At 41.0% G+C, this 20,707-nt stretch overlaps 1 protein-coding gene across 6 annotated transcripts in view; it reads right to left on the reverse strand.

The window, feature by feature from the left end:
* Positions 1–265: 265 nt before the first annotated feature.
* The window catches only part of LOC112681947 (proton-coupled amino acid transporter-like protein CG1139), a 40,776-nt gene continuing 20,334 nt past the window's right edge, over positions 266–20,707 (reverse strand). Inside the window, exons 1-12 of one of the 6 annotated variants that reach the window (XM_025552329.1) lie at positions 18,255–18,541; positions 12,384–12,513; positions 7,308–7,409; positions 4,137–4,228; positions 2,563–2,691; positions 2,320–2,470; positions 1,915–2,036; positions 1,735–1,819; positions 1,368–1,643; positions 1,074–1,252; positions 810–982; positions 266–686 (exon numbers count right to left, since the gene is read on the reverse strand). In XM_025552329.1, coding sequence (XP_025408114.1) covers positions 433–686; positions 810–982; positions 1,074–1,252; positions 1,368–1,643; positions 1,735–1,819; positions 1,915–2,036; positions 2,320–2,470; positions 2,563–2,691; positions 4,137–4,228; positions 7,308–7,388 — 1,542 coding nt within the window. In that variant the 5' untranslated portion in view covers positions 7,389–7,409; positions 12,384–12,513; positions 18,255–18,541 and the 3' untranslated portion in view covers positions 266–432. Of the gene's footprint in view, positions 687–809; positions 983–1,073; positions 1,253–1,367; positions 1,644–1,734; positions 1,820–1,914; positions 2,037–2,319; positions 2,471–2,562; positions 2,692–4,136; positions 4,229–7,307; positions 7,410–7,539; positions 7,780–12,383; positions 12,514–18,254; positions 18,542–20,707 lie in introns of those variants that run through there. The other 5 variants (XM_025552327.1, XM_025552326.1, XM_025552328.1 and 2 more) reach the window with 5 other exon arrangements.

Genomic DNA, 20,707 nt, shown 5'->3' on the forward strand with positions numbered 1-20,707 from the left:
TGATAATATTTTTTTTGTTTTAAACAGTGAATACCATTTATAACAGTTTATAGTTAATAAAATCAAATAAGAAGATTAAAAAGACAATAAAAATACTGAGTTGGCATTATCCATTGACAAAATTCTAAACCAATAACACAAACTATTGTGGTTTATGACGCGATCGAATACTGCATTTGAGTCGTTTTGTTACTCAGTTTAACATTTTGCCTGAGCAAACATGAAATTGATGTAATAATATAAACAATGATAACTCCTTAATAAAATAAAAGAGGACATTTTTACTACCCAAGTGACCACCAATAGGGTAATTTTTGTATTCTATGTCATCATCGTCATTGTTGTTGGTTTTGTCTGTTTTCGGTGTAGGTCAAGTGTATATCTAACCCATCACCTCAAGTGAACATCACGACCACGATGTTTGGGGAGAGATCACTTCATGTGATGAATGATGTCTGACACGCTTGTGAACACACCAATGATGAATGCGAAAATGGCAATTATGACTATCACCAGGTTACGCAGACAAAACAAACTATACCGGAAGTTTCCTGCGTTCTTGTAAACTTCATTGAATGTTAGGAAACTGACGATAGCTGGGAATGCGATACCGACAGAAGATAAGCAAAACGCTCCAATCAGTGAGATCAAGTGTTCCAAGTTTGGTATGGCGATGGCGAAGAAGACTGCATAAAACAAAAACAAAAAAAAAAAACGGATTGAGTCAAGTTGCCTGAACATGATTTATATTATTGTTATTTTTTTCAAACACACGGAATAATAATTATTTGTTTAAATATTTCGCTTACATGTGGTTATCACAATGGATGTGCGAAGTGCATACTCCCAGCAGATTTTATGTTCGTTTTTTTCCATTTTATGTTCGAAACCTTTCCATAAAATGTCGAAAGCGACGTAGTTGGACAAAGCGTAACAAATATAAATAGACAACGACAACAAGAGTTTGACGACTTGAGCGAGCCTATGTGTGAAAATAAAACAAAAACCAATAAATATACAATAGTTTCTCCACACAAAAATGCAATCGAAAACAATAGTTTGTTAATACTTACACTTCGTCATGAGGTAAGTCCAATGTAATGCTACCTTTGACATGTTCGCCGTACTTTAAGTAACCGAGAATTCCGACCAACGTATATAGTAAAGATATGGGAATCATCGAAGAGTTGAGCACACCAAACATGCTGCCAAATCTTTTGGGGTTCTTCATCTCGTTTTCAAGTGGCAAAACCTGTACACACGGAACGCGATTAAAATCATATGCAGATCGAATTTCGATAAATTTTTTTTTTTTAAAAACCCTACGTCTTAGTTTGGTCGCAACAGTAGCAATAACAATTACTCACCATACCAATGGCTTCCATGGCAAAAAGTACGGTGCCGAAGAACAGAGGTATGCTTTTGATGGTGCCGACCGGTTCGCGACTTTCAAACGATGGTGCTTCGCGGAAAATGTAGTAAAATATCAACGTGAAACTGACCATGGTCATGCAAGTGGCTATGGAGGAGAACGGCGCCAGGAGTTTTAAATTCCTTATCCAGGAGATCAATATCAGCGGAATAAGTATGTAGACCATGTACATTCGCACGTCCGTGTCGTTGTTCAGGTAGGTGTCACCGATCTGTAACGACGGTGTTAAAACGTTAAAAATCGGTGCCGAATTTATTAGACCGCAGGAGAAATGCCACTGTGTGATATCAGTGATTACTTACCGCTTTGAGATTGCTTGCTATAAACACGACGTATATACAGCTAGAACCGATTTGGTACAGCACCAGAAACAAGTTGGTCATCATTCTGAAACACGGGAAAGAAACACACACGTTACAGTACACAGAGTATCGGCCCGACGAAACAAGCATAGCGGGTAGCTCGTTAAAGTGATTAATTACTTGGCAAAAGGAGCGAATTTCCTGACAGGTCTTGGACCATCTTCGAAAGCCGCGGCCACAGTGCCGGGATACGTGAGGCTCGGTATCTTCCTCTTGACGCACAGCTCGTAGGACGCGGTAACCTGTGGACAAATCGAAAAGAAAATTAGCAATCGTAACCGAACATCGGCTCACGTTGCGTATAGCAGTAATGCCCACTAATAGACAGTCCGCGGTAGTGTTCGAAGCAAAAATATCAAGCGTGCGGCCTTACTTGGAGACGATTTAATTATGAACAGAAAATAAATGTTTCATTCGTCTCGGAAAATAAGTTCGAAAATTAACGAAATGATTTGTTTTTATTGACTACTGTTATGGGTAGTTGTAATTGTGTTATACGTAAATAGAAGATATTTAAATACTGACCAATAGGTGAATCGTGTACGTGCACAGGATTCCAATGGCGATGGTACCCAGAGTACCGACTATATAGCCCGCGTTTTTGAACGCACTCGGCATGGCCAGGATTCCGGTGCCCAGACTGGCCTTCAGGAAATGTATCAGCGTGTCGAAATACCTGTTGACAGGACGAGATAAAACAACCATTATTCCCAGTGTGCTCGTCGGGTTGGTCAGATCGTTGGCTATAAATGGCTTTTAAGTACTTACGATGTAGGGTGTTTCACTTCACGATGTTGGTACGGGTCGTAGAAATGTTGTTTCTCGTTTAGCTGACCGGCGTTGTCGCTCTTCGTGCCGACCACACCGCATTTGCTGTTGAGGCTGTCCATGTTAATGCTATTAAACGATAATATTGTTTAGTACGTGAAACATCGTAAAACCAACATACTCTTTAGGGAGGCGGAGTGTCGGTGTTTTTAAATAATACGAGAACGGTAAGCAATTTTGTTTTTACAGAATTAATTCGGTTTCCGATCGAACTTGTGCAACGTTCTACCATTACTCTGTACGAGTATGTTCAAACGAATCATTTGCATACAATTTTGTGACGATCAGTCGACCAACCGTGATTCGTCAATCATGTAATGTAATCATTAGTAATTTACGAAGAATCGTTAAGACTGGTATACGCTTTCATGTGCAGGCGGAAAATGTGATAAACATAATGAAAAGAGTCAACATTATACGTATGCTTTAATTAACATTTAATTCTAATAGAGCGGGATACCAGCATACAACGAACTTAGATAACAGCAAATTAATTCGATAAGAAACAATAGAGAAAAATGTTTATCTGCCTAGTTAGGCAAGTGCATCTATTCGATAATTTAATCATACATTCTCATACATTGAAAGTAAAAAATTATTTTATTTTATATTCACTTCGTCGGTTATCAAAATAATAGTAGGTCAAGACTGCTCTTTATTCGAGGAAGAAGATGCTCCTCCCGAGTAGTAATTATTAGTTTAATATTCGACGGTAAAAATTTGATTTACGTAATGAGAAACAAAAATGTTATTCGGTAAAACAGTTGCTAATAAAAATTAGTTTAGCGCTTGGAAATATATGCCGGTAGGTGCGTTCAAACACAATTAGTGTACCGTGGGTTGGCGTTACTCGTTGTATGCTTACAATTTATGCGGTACACACGGAGAAAATTCCGCGAGCTCGGATTCGTTCGTACACGATAAGCCTCGTAACCGAATACGAAAAAGGTCGATGGGAGATTTATCCGCACATGAGGTTGATCGGTGATTCGATATTATTTAATTCTCTTTTACAATATTATAACTGCATGTAGACGCACAATCGCATAAGTATGCTGTGCGCTGCACGCGCAAACGATAATACTTTAAGCTCTTGGTCGAAGCGAAGGGTGGTGAATTAACGGGGTGAAATTGAACGAACGTGGGGGAGGGTGAAGGAGCAAAACTAAGTCCGCGAAATTGTTTCGATAGGCAACCAAGTATCCACCATGGTTATCTCACGTAATGTGTATGAATAGTGTACGGGTGAACACATACACACAGTGAACGTTTGGTTGCCTATTGTTTTGTTCACTCTTGGAATTTCTGTCCACGCAGAGCCGGCGCAAGGGAATATTGAAAGGAAGGGATTATAAATATACGAATTTGCCGACTTTAGAAATAGGTCATTCATAAGGGCTAATTACCCGTCCCCCCTAGTGCCATTTAATGACACGCGAAGAGAAAACATGGGTAAAAATGCAGTTGGTCTCCATTCCGACTGTTAACTATATAGATGGTATAAATCTACTTACCACGTGTTACCGACGTTGGTCGCGTTTCCGTTGATGTTCAACTCAGATCTCAACATCCCTTGGTTGTCGTAACCGTCCATGGCCAGGGTTTGCTGAAAATAAACAACGATCCATTAAACGCTGTGTTGTAATGCAAATGCGGAACGTTCAATACATGGCAGTCAATCAGGTGGGGATGGATGGGTACATCGGGAAATGTCCTAATGGGCTAGGTTATGTTCGTTCGTCCTGGTTACGGAAACAGACGGAATTTCACTATTATTTGTATAATCATATATGCACGATTCGTTTCCGAGAAAAGGCCCTGTCACCGTACAATTATTATACTAATCCTCCAGTTTACGTTCCCCGTTCCCCGCCCGACCGACAGATTCCATCGAGATCGACGATTTTATTGAACGTTTGCGGCCTACTAAACGCATAATCATCTCGGTTCAAAAACAATACCGGACACCTGTATGATATAATGATGGTAATAATAATATCTCAATGTGTCCTCGAATTTGAGGGGTATTGTACTCTCGGTTAATATTAAATATATTATTTCGATGAACGGTTCTCTGCGCGTGTGTGCGTGTGTGGGTTTGTCGTCGTCGTCCTTGGCCCACACAATGGTCGAAATCTCCGCGTACACACACGTAATAATAATACAACAGTGTCCTTTGTAGTATTAATATGAAGAACGCGACGACGTGTGTGTAATTCGAGCCGCATACACTAAGCGAGTGCGTGCGCGAAGTGAATCGTCAGAAGTATTTATATTTCGTTTCACGACTAAAAGCTGAGCTACCGATACTAATGCGCCCTGGCCATCTTCTTTATGGCGCGCATTTTTTTTATTTTTTCGTCCGTTTTTTATAGGTGCCAAAAATCATCTCCATCCCGCTAATACGAACCGACACTTATATAATTGGGTAAATATTTCGACGAAATGTTCCAAAGTCACGGAATACTTGAACGCAAGCGGAACCGAAAAAACCGATTTCGACGTGATGCATTATAAATAATGCATTATTATTATTCCCGGGTTAAAAAATATCGGCCGGAGTTATAACATCATAGTGATTGTATAGTATGGTATGTAAGTATGGTATTTTTCCTTTCACTCTCTCTCTCTCTCTGTCGTTCTAATCGCACGCATTCGAGCTCGTTTGCTGGCGTGCGTACGGATTGTATAACTTTTTTTTATTTTACACCGACTTTCCGCGAGTACCACTTGAAAGACTGATGAAGACGTAGACTCGATGAATAGAGCAATTAACACATCGATTCGTACGGAAAATCGGTGTCCGATGACACAGTCGACACACTCGACGCGCGTAAAAGAACACCAAGACGGATGTCCGGTGATAAAATGTTTTAAAATTTTTTTTCGACAGCTTTTTATTTCCGGTTTTTAGAGCGCGTCGTGTAACACACACGTTTACGACGTACCACGAACGTACACCGAACGAGAATCGGCTGGCACCTACGGTAAACAGAGTGTAGATTAGCGAGTACCTGTGCGCAAATAGTATTATTGCGGACCATAAATTTCATATAAGTGTCGTTGCGGGTGTCGGGTCGAGCGTGGGCATACGGTTCATAAATAATATCACCGAATTATGATAATCGAAAACGGCGCATAGACATGGATTACGTTTTCGACTGCGACTTTTCGTTTCGTCACACGGACGGACGGTAACGATTGTTCAAAGAACAATGGGGTTCTCGGCCGTCATTTCCGTTCCGTTTACACGCGCATTTTAATTTCGAGCGACCGTTGGCGGACGAAAACGACAACGAATACGACATTCTGCTAGCCGATAGGTGTGTACAGGAGGTGCATACGTCAGCCGTGTGTATCGCATGTACGTTGGGCACGGGTACGCGCAAGTTACGATTACGCACGACAGAGGTCAATACTTCCATGTTTGAAAGCGTGGTACACACTAAGTACGTGCAAAATATTTTATTTCTGTACGGTAAAACTGCGATAAAAACACGTCCACGGCACGGCGTGTGCGCGATAGCTCTCGATAAAGTCGACGAGACCAAAGTTTACTGGCAGTCGACGTTCGGTTTCCTGCGACTCGCCCGCACCCCGACAGCGGAGAGGAGTTAGTCAGCGCGAATCGAACCTCGGATTTCCGTCCAACCACACAGTTGTTATTTCCTCGACACGCATCCCTTACGGTTTGAGATATTTATTTTTTTTTAAAAATTACACCCGTTACATTGATCGGTGTTGGTTTCCGCGATGATATTACATACACACACACACACACACATACGTAATGCGTGCAGGGGATAAGGGTGCGCGTGCAGTGTTGTTGTATAACCCGTAATGCGATGACCTCTTTTGTACGATTTCTTCCTCGAACGAGATCGCCAGTAACCAACGATAATAATGTACAACGCATGATAGCGTTTCCTTACGGCCAACCTTTTCGCCCGAGTTCCATTGTCCACGTTGCACGGATTAGAACGTAACGCGTGCGTGTTATTATTCGTTTCGTGCCGGCAAAACTATTCGAAGATAACGCGCGTTTACATGTTTTCGCGATGATTAATCTGATTTCCAGAAAATAGTACTTCGCAACACCGCGCGTTAGGAATTTGTTTTCGGAAAATTTTCGCGATGAGAGACGTGCTCACGCCCGTTTAAAATGTATTAAAATGTATCACTGTTCACGTGATGATCTCTATTGTTTTACTGTCCAATCAAGGTTGTTGGCATTTTTTTTTTTTTGACACGTATCTATCGCGATAATCGCGAATAAAGGACGTGTAATAGATGTACACGAAAACCTTCGGCGCACGACCTCTAAGCAATAAAAATATTAAAATAAATATGTTGAAGAAAAAAGTTGCCAACGAACCGCCATTAAAATGTCAAGAGTAAAACCATTCGGTTAATCTGGGTTGGAAAAAAAAAGAAGAAAAAAACACGCGGTTCGATTAGTACGTAAGATTTTTCGAGCACTAACTACCGAACATTAAACTTGAGCCCGGAAATTTGTGCGCGCTCAGTCGACCTTGCCGGTATAACAACACACTAATGTTTAATATCGACAACAGTAATGAACCGATGACTATATTCGTAAGCCAGTGTACAAGGTATACCGTGTTCTGATAAAAAAAAAAAAAGAAAAGACGTACAGAAATATACGAACTGACGCAGAAACTCACCTGTTTGGATGCTTGTTCTAGTTTCGACGTGGAAGTGTAATTGTTGTAGTTCCTCGTCATGTTGTCTGTCATTTCTACCATCTTGGGCTGCACGTATGAACACTAAAAACGACGGGAAACATTAAACACAAGTGGACACAGCGAAATAGCGTGAAAAAAATCCAAGTATTCGCGCGCACGCGTTTGTTACTGTTTTTGCGTGCACGCGAGGTATGCTATTCCAAACAGGTACCTATGTTGCAGGTGCCGACGAATGATGTACGTTATTTTAAATAAGAATCAGAAAATGTTGCTTACAGAGTCACGCATATAACACACCGGTACGTAGTCAATACGGAGCGCTCATCTTCGCCGCGGCTATAATAATGTACAGTGAGGCGCACACTACTCTATAAAAGCGGCGGAGCTTTTCACGCGGCGACTGCGGTAAACGATCTGAACGAATTACGGTTATAATGATGGAAAGAAGAGACCGTCTAATCGAAATATACCGCAATATATACAGTGTATGTACTGATAATGAACCGATAGACTTTCTTATCGCCTTGTCCGGTACAAAAACGATGACGGAGGCGATGGAGGGGGTAGGTGATATAGGGTTTCGAAGCGTACGAGTTTCTGAACATTCGTGTTGGCCTATCCTATTCGTGTGCATAATTATTTTTTATTTTTGCATCATCTGCCAGGGTCGCGAGTTACGACTTCCGAGTACGCTCTCGATTATGCGCTATCGACGACTCAGCTGCTGATTGTACGTTACGTGCGATTAGAACTACAGACTGATTTTGAACTGTATGATATTAACCATCAATACAACACATCAATAAATCCAAGTCCAAGTTATTTAAAAGGAAAACATATTACTAATCATTGCACATGCGCGAAACGTATTTTCCGATCTGTGTAATCGTGTGCAAAGTACATTAACTTTAATGGATTTACCGCAACTCCAATGCATTAGTCCTTCTTTCGAAAGTTTACAAATAGACTGTTAATAGAAACACAATATATGGGTTGACAGAAAGAAAACTCTGGAGACTGGATACTGGAGGTATTCTAGATACCTATAGACAATTTAAACGATAAAGGAAAATGCCGAAGGAAAAAAACGAAAAAATTCGATTCAGAAACGATAAATGTGATTTGTAAAATAGTTTGGGAAAATTTCAACAGGGTCTCACTAGATTCATTACGGTATAGTAGTGCTTATACAAACTGTTTACTATGCAAATAAAAACTTGACGTCCAAGTGGATTTATTTTCGACAAGAATTTTGCAGGATCGACACTCCACGCGCGAAACTATCAATGTCTTGGCGGAGAGGAGACGCTTGTGGGATATGAATGCAAAAAAATGTACCGTTTCACGAGAAAAATACGAGTATATTTAATTATATACGCATGGTATATAGGATACATGCAGACACGAAATCAAATAAACGACGGGAAATATAAACAGCGCGAAAACTTTCATGGCCAGCGGCGACTTTCGTTAACGTAAATATCGGAGTTTGGAATTTTTTCGCCCCAGCGAACACAACAATCGAGCATAATAACACAAAAACCGCTGTTTTAAAAGTGTCCTTTCGATTGAAAACCATAGTCGCTACCTACACCTCCGAATGATAATCTTGGCGTTTTCGTGGAAACGTATTGTTTCCAGGGGAAGGAGTGAAGCGTAATAATAAACGCGTCTCGGAACTAACCGGCCGAGGTTAAGAGAAAGAAAATCGATACGCATGATATACGCGCACTCGGAAGAAAAACGTCGTTTACCTATATTACACTGCAATTTACATGCTCGTGTACGTACAAATATCTCTCGTTTTGCACAACGATTCGTTCATAGAAACTATTCTGTTTACGCACACTGCTGTAAGTCGAGAATGAACCCTGTGCCGGTGGGTCAACGTTATCACATTACTATACAAGCAGTGCTTGAGTTGGGTAGGTAGGGCACATAAGTTTATCGGCACCTTCAATAAAAATGAATGAAGCATCTATCTCAAGGGCGTAGGTAAACATGATTGATGGGAGGGGGTGTGATATACTTAGGTAATGATTATTTCCACAATCACCTATTTATTTACTAGTTGAAAATTTAACAATGCGAGGAGAGTTAGTTGGGGGGTTAGTTAGGGGGGAGGGATTGAATATTATCTACGCCACTAGTTTAACTAGCAATTTTATCAAAAGAAAAAGAGAAGTGTTACGCGGTACGAGTACAAACTACTGCTGCCCCTCCTCCTCAAAAAATTAATGATATTCATATATTTTCAGTATATATTTTATCATCTTTAACAATTGAAACCTATTATTATCTAATTTTTTAAAAGCTACGACAACAATTTGTAATGAACTTGCGTTGTACGGGTTTTCTATTCTGTCGAGTTAAGGATATTTTGAAGCTTATTAGGGAATTTAAAATAGTAACGTGAAAATGAAAAATATTTGTAAAATATGTACATTAGTTTATTGTTTTGTACGCCGGAAGTTAAGATCTCATTATTTAATGAAATTATTGGATTGGTCCTTACTGGTTATGTTTGGGTAAAATAATTTTCTTCGCTACCGAAACGCTGTGGTTTACAAATCGTTAATAGGGTTCCTGCTCTTAGTATTTCCCCAATCTAGCGAGGTCACGTAGTACATTGACTGACACACAAAAGGCTCGAACGAGAGAGGGAGAATGAGAGAGAGAATAAATAAAAGGCGGCCAACACAATGCACATTATTGTAAAAGCGCCCTTGAACTTGGCTGTAGAAAGTACAACGTCCCGTGTATTGTGTAGGACATGAACAGTCACCAATGTGTTCAGGAATCGGTTTGAAATGGTCCCGAACAGGGGTGGATTGAAAAATACAAATCACAAATCAAAGTGGACTGCCCGGAAACCATTTTATAAAATAAAACGTTTAAATAAAAATAAAAATTGCTGTTTTCCACAGAGTTGGAAATATAAATTAAGTGGCCCGTACGGAGACTGACCACAACGAGACATTTTTCGATTATGCCAATCCGTCCCTGGCTCTCGAACGAGAAAACCTTGGCCAGTACGCATGATTGACGACCGCCAACGTTGTCGTCGTCGTCACGCGGCTTCAAACCGAAAACGTTACGTTTGACAACGATCGTAATTGTTTCGTAATGTTACCAAAAATCACATATCAGCTACGAGACGCACGCGGTTAACCAGGATCGTTATGTCGTCGTTGCGTACTGATCGAGTGTACAGAGAAAATCATGAATAATAATGCACAATCAGAATTACACGCGTAGTTTCAATTTTTGTTTTCGGGGAAGACCTTGTGAATGTATGGCTGTTGATTATAAATCGTCCGGGAAGAAATAATAATAATGTATAAACTACACATACGTGTACATACATATTCGTGGAAAAATACGAGAATACGTGTGTAGTACACAGCAGCTGAATTCATTAAAATGTAACTCGCGTACGTCGTGTACCAGAAGATGATTTTTTTCCATGCTCTCGTATCATTTGTTATGCAGGCGACGAATCGAAAACGTCCTTCCTTCTCGGCCGAGAAAAATTTATCGTCCTATGTGAATACTACAAATTGCTTGGCGCGCAGACACCGAGAGTTACTCCAAATGGTGAGTGTGCTTAAGTACTTGGTGTATAATATTACAATAAGGAGAGATGATTTGTAATCATTATTATTTACAGTGCGGCGCAGACGACAAGTTCCAAAACTGAGAGACGCATGTGAACACGTTTTGGTTACCATGGGGTTTTTGTAATACGCTGTGTTGAACGTTAGTGTAATAAATACTGTTCATTCAAGAAAACTTGGAAAACGACAATGCGGAAGTTACGCCGTGTTTTCAGTCCACGCCACAAAATACCGAAACAACTTAAGGTCTTAACGTTTCATAGAATCTTGCATTTTTCATTAGTTTTCGCATTATAAAAAGCCTGAGCAATGTGAAAACAATAAGCGTATCGAATTGTGACATTACACGAACGCTATCGGTACCACACAAATTAGGTATAAAAACGTTAAGCCCGACGACGAGTTACATTAATAATTTCTAAGGAATCGGCATTATTCGAGTGAACAACGTAATGCGAATGGTATACTTCGATAAAATATAACTAATTTTATTGTAAATACATATACAAGACGCGTATTATATCTAAATTTGAAATGCAAAAATATAACAGAAACCTATATATACTTATAAATTATATTAATTTAGTTATGAAAATTCGATAAGAAGTGACTTTTGAATATTTTTAATCGCTCGGATTTTTATTTATAATCATCGAGGTCATACGTAATACATTAAAATTATAGGTACACATGTTTGAATTAAATTATATGCAGCTATGATACGACTAGAGCTGCTCCACAATCAGTAATGCTGTTATTGGGATATTAAAATATTTTTTGCAAACGATGAGAGATGTGGCAATTAGATAAACGAAAAATCAAGTGGTAATTAAATTATAATTTGCGAGCAAAGATCATTTATAAATATACAAAGTATTATACGATAAATGGACGATATCTTCGTCTGGTTACGCATGTGATGATTTATGAATATATTACATATATATATATATATATATATATATATACAGATATAGGTTTGTTTAATATTTTAATTTTATAATTATACAACATATCAGTTGTACACATCCTATTAAACAGGTATATTTTTCCATGACGTACGCGGTATGGCCTTACACTAGCGTTTCCCAAACTATGGGTCATGGCCCAACATTGCTTCGCAAAATAGTTTTGATGCATTTCTAATGACTAAACTAAATGACAAGAGAAATAAAAAATATCTTAGTTATCAAAATATTATTATATACATTCAGTTTTGCAGTATTGCGTAAAAATATATGATAAAATTTCTTATAATAAAATTATTTGTAATGTTATTACATCAAAGCACACTAGGTTTTTTTTTTTTTTTTTGAGCCTCGTCTACCCATCACAAAGGACATTTATAGGCCGCCTTAGTATAAAGGTTGAGAAACACTGCACTACACTATACAAAACATCTGTGTATAATATATTATAATTTATAATGTTGACTTACACGTTTTTTCTATACGTTTTATCCTCGTTAATCGACGGCGTCGGCAGAATAGGTGAACCGGCACACGAGCATATATGGTGAAAAATAAAACAAAACAACCAAACCACCATAGGACTATGTTATATAATACCTGAGGAAAAACAAGCGAAAAATCACTGCGTTAAAATCGAGAGACTTCGAGCGCGACGACCGCAGAGCGACGAACGACCAAGTGCGCGGGCGGACCTCGCAGTATCTCATGGACGATTTGCATTTTCCCCCTCTTCTTTTCTATTTTTTTTTCTAATTCGAACGACCGGATTTAAATTAGTTTATAGCGTACCCTTTGCACGCACGCGAAATCCAAACGATACCGTTTTTCGTCACAGCAGAGGAATAATAACAGCGGCGGCGGCGAGAACGCACATCATACGAATTTTTCACTCAGAAATAAAATAAAAAAAATAGTTCGGCTGGACAGGATCCAACCCACATGCCGCCGCAAAGATAAACGCGCGGGCCATGTTCTATATACATACATACAGGGTGTGCCGCGAGGAATGAGTTCAACCGTATGCGTACGATTCAGTGCGAAACCGTCACGACCATACTGTATAAATGCGCGTGTATAATTATAATCGCCAAGTTCCACGAGATAATATGCGTGTTATGGTGAGCTAACGTTTAGATTTGGTGAAACATGCTGCAGAGCAACCGAATTGATTTCAAGAAGAAATAAGTTTATCACAAAATAAAAGCGAATTCGATTTCGACTGCATGTATACATCCCGACGTTCGACAGGCCTGAATCGCAAAACACCGAATCATAATTGTATATATTCTAGAATAATATTATACTTTGTTTATTTTTATCAGCTTGACAATTTTTTCCCGTGCACACTTCAACATAAAACTTCTGATGGCATGTACCGACTTGTCATTGCGCGATTTTCACGACTCACCCATAGGCTGTATATAAGAGATAACGGGTACGTATAAATTTGAAATGTAAATATTTATTTGAGTTGTACGAATTTTACCATCGAAATAAATTTGTTAACATCAATGCGTTTAATATAGATGCATTAACGTTCAGACATTAAAAATTGAATATTATTTAAACCATCGAAAAAAATGAAAATAATGGTAGGAGAAATGACGTAACACATAACCGCTGTGTTATTCGATTAAGAATTTTGTTTACTTTTCCTCTTGCTGTAACCCGGCCAAAACGTGATTATCACGTTATTGCACGAAACACAATTGTTTCATTCGAGTTGGCTTTTAGTTTTAAAGGAATTTCGAATTTTTAAAGTAAATCATAACTCGCGCGCCGTTAAAATTTTGATTTCGTGCAATCTCAAACACGCCTATCGAAGTTTGCCGGTCCTACGTACAGGCCTGCGTTTGCGTACATATAGTAAGACGTGTTTTACTTCTTTGACGCGTTCCCGCCGCACCGGTGTACACGATTATTCAGCAGATGTTCTGTCGCGACTGTACACCGACCGCTCGTGGACGCATGATAGTGAAATCAAACGCGCGTATCGCAGCGGAAAAAAAACATAAAATATACACAAAACGTTTCATATTATGCAGACGAGTGTTCGAAAATCGTCATTACGCGTTTTCAACGACACAATGTCAGTGCATTGTGCGGTGTACGATTCGGCACGACTGTATCGCACACTGTTCGCGTTCGCCCGGTGAAAATGTACAGTGTAATAAGTATTTTTTATTTTTTTCATACGTTTCATACCAATCTACGTCTAATGAAAACGAGTTTTAGCGCCGCGGAGAATCGAATCGCATAAAAAAAAAAAAAAATCCTTAATCTTTATTCACTTTCCGTCTACGCATGCGCGGGCACCGTCGATCTTCTAGCCGACGTCAAAACGACAAAATTTCATAATTCGCTCGCCACTCGATCACGTGCTACTACATAGTAACTGTGTTTTCCCCGTACTCTTGCAGGAGCACGAGCGCGCACGTCCACCACGAGTTACTACCATCAGAACTTCATTTACAACAAACGTAATGATAGATCGTACATCTCGGACCGTATAAACGTTATTCGACTGCATACGATTATAATTATAAATGGACGGTGCGTGCGTACGATCATCGAAATATTTCTGAAACGAATCGTATTCTATACCAATAAATACACTTCATGCACTGATTTATCGCGGTAAACGGTAATTAACGTGTGTGCGCGTAGCCGTACCTGTATTGTATTCGAACAATATACCTACCAGCGACCGACGACAGTATCGCATTTTCGTTTCGATGACGTTTCAGTTTTTTTTTTTTTTTTCTCCAGATAAAAGTAGGTCCGAGACGCTTTCTGTCTCGTCATGAGTTTACGAGTAAACACGCACGCACGCAGTAGTAAGCATCGGCACACTCCATTTGTGTTGATAATTGCGAAACGAAATAATGTGGTCCGGCGCCGTCAGAAGCATATTTTTTAGTAACAACCGTCAAGTGTGTGTTATTAGTGTATATCAGCACGAAAAATAACAGAAAAATACAACTATCAATTATGGAAGAGCGGAAAAAAATTAAATAAAAACAAAGTCATAAATATACAGGTACAACCAATACCTAAGTACCGATGTATTGCACAGTCGTTGGTATAAACGGAGAGAAGCAATACGGTCCGGGGAGAAAAGGGTTCGTACAATATGTGTGTATGTGTGTGTGTGTGTGTGTGTGTGTGTGTGTGTGTGTGTGTATAGGAGTTTGAGAGGGTTTAACAACGGGCTGCAATAACACTCTACACACTAACATTTTAAATTAATTTTTATGTTTATAACTTGTAGCCGCGTACACGAGATGGTGGAGTCGGCGGCGACAAACGTTGATCAGAGGGGGAGAAAGGGCAGATATTTGTATAAAAGTCGGCGGGGTTGCGTGTTACAGAAATTTTAATCATTTTTTCCTTGCTAATTTTTTTTTGTATAATATTCGAAACATGGTGTACTGATCGACCTTGAACGATATATAATATATTAAATCGGGAAGTACGCGATCCGTGGGTGGGAGGGCCCCGACCACGAGGTAATTACAAACCGCGTGCATAAATGCATTATGATTATTATTATGATATTATCATGCATCATGAGTCGAGTGTATTACAAACGGACACCGGTTTTATTTTATAACCATCATGTGTATATAATATGTGCGTAATGTTGTAAATAGTATAGTTGCTAGTTGGAATAGATACACGTAATTACAATAACAATAAAATTGTGTTCATACGTGTACGTGTGTATGGATACGGTGTAGTACTTTACTGTAACGCCGGTGTACCGTCAACACCGGAGAGGATCCGAGTACATTACACGGGTACAATGTTAACGTCCGGCAACTAGTTTCACGGTGTATGCACTATGTTGCACTTGGCGTCGATTTTCGTTCGTGCGTATAGGAAAAAAGATAGTTCCCTTCCACGACCAACGTTAAGGGGTGGGGGAGGCACTTTCACCTGAACCGTTGTCGGAACGGAGGTCATAACTTCAACCTTGCGACAAACGCGCACACCAGGACGGTGGCAGCAACTTTCTGGAAAGTTGCCGTACGGTTTTCGACCTGCGGTCGGGTTTATTTACATTGAAAAAGTATTACGTATATTATGTGTACGATCAAAGCGAACATTTCGATAGCTCACACGGCATGTACAGGAGCATGTACCGCGTTACCGGTGAAATTATTTTCGAGTCGCGCGCGCGCCCGCGCGTGTGTGTGTATCTCATTTTTTCCATCCAATAACTGTTTTGTTGCTTGCACTCTCTAGTCATTATATATTATCATGTTGACAACGGGACGGTGTATTGACTTAACAGGGTGTCGTACGATGACGACTGACGTTAATGCGTTATTGTTACCGTTGTACGTCGCGCGACGATAGCCCGGGTACCCGGCCGAGGGGTGTTATACGGCACACGCGACCGCTCGTTCGTGACATAGGAGACGAGACCCGTACCACGACGGTCGCGGTTATCGGAGTGCTTTGTGTTCACTCGGTGCCCGCCGAAATACGTGCGCGCGCCCAGTACGTGCGCGTGTGCGTGCGACGAAGTGGTTATATTGGATACGACCGTCGTCCGAAAAACCGGTTAGGAAAACCGTCTATAATGAATTTTGGAAAGCAAACAAAACGACGTTGACGGAACACTACGATAATTATGGTAATAACGGACGGCCCGGGAGAAAAACAACAATTATTATCGATACGATCATCGGTCGCACGCCGTTTGCGTTTCGCGCGACGATAGATTTCGAATTTTCCTTTCGTTACACCACCTACGCCGGGGCCGTGTGCAGCGAATGAAAGTCCAAAGCGCGCGTCCACCAAGCGAATTCATGTTTGCTAACCGCCCAACGATCTAACCCGAAACTGTTAAGCGGAAGGGTGCAAACCCAATATTGGTTTCGTCGACGTGCGTTTAGGGGTAGCTGGACAGTACAACAATACGATACATGGGGGTACTTGCACTGTGGTAACGCAATCGGTACACTGGCAAAAGTGAAATATTACAAAGCTACGTTGTACCACGATACACCACATCGGAGACGGACGTTGTAATTACTTAGTGTTTTAATCTCGATATTCGAACGAGTGCCGTTGTACGACAGTCATTACGAAAAACGTTGAAAACCTGCATGCGTTGGTTTGTCAAAGGAGTTCGTTCGGTCGGAATTGGATCGGAAAATTTCGGAGTGCAGTACCGTATGACTACTACCTTTTCCGGTATAGGTTTTGTCAAACGACTTGACCGGATGAATCATCGTCCCGAGTTATTTTCATGTAAACCGACCTACATGCGCTTCTAGCCAACGTGTATTGTTGTATAACGTGCGTGCGCGTACATAAATGTGAACATTATACGCGTTCGGAAAGAAATGTTCAAAAAAAAATAATAATAATGATTCCTTTGTACCTTGTTTCTCAGTAAAAGGATGTGTTTCGACACAACCTTTTGTTAATGCCCTCGGGGGGTGGTCTGACCTTGGAAATTAGGGTTCAGTATACAGCCGGCGTCCCCGAATTCTAGAAAGCGAGCCCATTCATCATATATACTTGTTTCCCATGTTACGGTATTGAATAGCGGGAAGTGTTCGTTGGACAATAAATGTATTTTAATCCCTAAACAGACGGTCACGTTATCACGTATTAAATCTCCTACGCAGGCGAACGATAAATGTGCGGTGGTAGGTCTTACGAGTCGAGCGTGGTGCATAAAGTTATCATGGAACGTATCAGCAGTCGAAAATTCGTCGGTTTCGTCAACGTGCCCGTGTCGATAACGATGTGGCGACCGCAGCGTAATAACGCAATGTCTAATATCATTATTTAAATAGGACGCCGCACGCAACGGTCTGAACGTTAACGATGGTCGATAATAAAATCGAACGGCCCCTTCCACGACCCCCAGGGAAACGTTTGATGTGCAACACGGATCTTCGACGGAGCGTCCAAGGATTACGCAACAGTTGTTTATAAATAGACTTTGCGAGACTGCGGTCGCGGCGCGTCGGCGAAGATTTATGAAACATTACGTTTTAGCGCGCTGCGATCTGCGCGCAAGTGTATCGCGTGAAAAAAAAATTAAAAAACGTTACCGGGTAAAAGGAAGAGAGAGAAAATAAATGGTGCGTCTTAAAACGTACGGGGGCACGTGCCGCCGCGCGCTAAAAATACGTCGACCACGCGTCAAAATCGACAGTAATCGGTATGTCTCACACGTCCCATGACCTTCCGCTACGGCCGGCGGCGGGAGAAAAGAAAATTATCATTACGATCGCGCACGAGGAGTTCGATTGGAACAGCGTTGAAAAGTGTACACCGGCGTAAAGCAACGGTTTTCATGTAAAATTACTCACATCTCCTGTGCATATGTTTCCCGGACACCGGTTCGAAACGTTCTGTCACTGTTGTCGTTGACCGGCGAGACTGCGACGATGATGGTCGAAACGTGCGGCAACCGAATTGGCACTCGTGAGAAAAATTACGGAAAAAAAAAAAGAAAAAAATGGAAAACGAAAACGTCGGCAGGTACTGCTTGCTACCCGTTCGCCGTTACTGTTATTATTATTATTATTACTATTATTACTGGAAAACGTACGGGACGGCACCACTATTCGAACTGATGGCGGGCGTACGATTAACTGACTGATGTCCGCGCCGGCCGGCCGTATATATAACCGCGGCGGCGCTCGAACGTTTCCCTTTCCACTCCCGGACCGACGGCGACGACCCGCTACCGACTCGCCGACGCTTCGGGGTTGTTCGGCGACACGGCGACGGCGGCGAGGGGAGGCGGAGGCGTTGACGAGTTTTTTTTTTTTTTGTTTTATTACTATTTTTATTTTTTCGTTTTTTCTGCCTGACGACCATCGCGGCTGCACGTGGTCCGTCTTCGAGATCTTTATTGCCCGTCGAGTGCCGCGTAAGCCCTCCGGGTGCCCCCTCGCACCGGTCGAGTGGGCCCCGTATTCCGATAATCGATGGGTTCCGCGTCCCGTTCTTCGGTTCCGCCGCGGATTTGCGCGACGGATTTAACGGTTATCGCCGGCGCGGGGACGATCACGTGCGGGTCGACATTGCGCCGAGTGTCGCGCACCGCGAGGAGCCCGTGTACGCCAAGTGTTGCCGCCGTATCGCGAGAAACGACAACCGTTTCGACGACCGTGTGTTTTCCGATACTGAAAACCGCGGTCGGCCCAGGGGCGTATGCGAGGGGGGGGATAATAGGCCCTTTTAAAATTGCATAAAATAGTGTTTTTTACGTAACGAAATTATAAGGAAACAAAATAATGTTGCAAAGATTTATTGTAAATTATTATTTTGACACATTCAATGTATATATCTGTTATTATTTATCATTTAAATGTGCAAGTACACTTAGGTTTAGGAATTTTCCTACCATAATCATTTGTTTGAAACCGATCCCCTTCCCATACAAAAGTTATGTACAACGCCACTGGGTCGGCGTAGGGTGTTGCGACCGTGCGGGATCTCGTGCGCCACTGGAATGCGCGTACGGCGATATTTTTGCACCGTCAACTGAGGACAGAAAGGTGACGAGATAAGACTTTCGACGTGCGTTTCTGCCCGTTGCAACAGCTCCGCGATCCGACCACCGTGTTATCACGTTGAACCTGGTTCACACACTATGCGTTTTAAAGCGTTTTAGGTGCGGCGTTCGTACGCCAAAAATCGAACACGCATCAACATATCATGTTCACACCGGGAAAAAACTGACCGTCCGAACGCTACGAAACGCGCAGGTTTAATTTTCAGCGTTTTGGACGCTGCAACGATTAAGATTAAACAAAGTATTCTCCATGGTGTGTTCACACCGGACGTTTTCGACGTCGCGTTTCGGTTCATAATCGGTTTGTTCGGTTACCAAACGTCGACTCGCTGTGCTATTGCTTTGCTTCGATATACAACGCATAAGCTTAGCAAGCTGCTTCACACATCATCTTCTGTATTCATATCTAATCTGTTTAACGTTATTTTAAAATTAAATCAATTTAAAAAAAGTAACAAAAACGTTGTACGATGCGCACATGAGTGCGTTTAAATTACCGTATTTTGGACAACGAGGTTTTACACCATTCCCCGCGTGCACGCTCCCGATAGTATTTGTTTCAAAAACAAGTTGTTAAAACGCGTACGCGCTATCGTCTAAAACGCACAGTGCGCGATCATACCTATTGCAAACGAACTGTACGCCGAAACGGCCCGTCGAGCCGAGTAGTGTTCCGTTTTTTCCGAATTCCGTACGAAATTAAAAACACACGAATCACACGCTCGCACGTCTACACAGACCGTTTTTTTTTTTTTTTTTTCGCGCGTCCACACGGTGCGAAGAAAACGCGACCTAACACGTACTGGCTCCGTATTTTTTAATAATATTTTGTAACGCGATGCAGGGCAACAATAGTCGACCGCCGACAACGTGCACACCAGTGACGTACCTGTGAAACCTTTTTTTCTTGGGGGGGGGGGAGCATCAATTAATTGCACAGTTTTTTATGGTTATAATATGATTTTGAAACTTTATTATAAATTATTACTAAATACTTAAAACTCATGTTGATCACTTGCTATCAATGATAACCACATTATAAAATAGTGACTATATGTGACCGTCATTCCTAATCCTAATTCGGTCGAATATTGATATTTTATATAAGTGATATATCAAAAACTTTTGATATCAAACACGATTATAATCAGTGAAAATGAAAAATCTTTATAATTTACATTATTTAAGCTGAACAATTAATTTGCATTATGGCATCAAAAAACTTCTCGGGGGGGGGGG

Source organism: Sipha flava, unplaced genomic scaffold, assembly GCF_003268045.1.
Source record: "Sipha flava isolate LNK unplaced genomic scaffold, YSA_version1 1_pilon_pilon, whole genome shotgun sequence".
NCBI classification, from domain to species: Eukaryota; Metazoa; Arthropoda; class Insecta; order Hemiptera; family Aphididae; genus Sipha; species Sipha flava.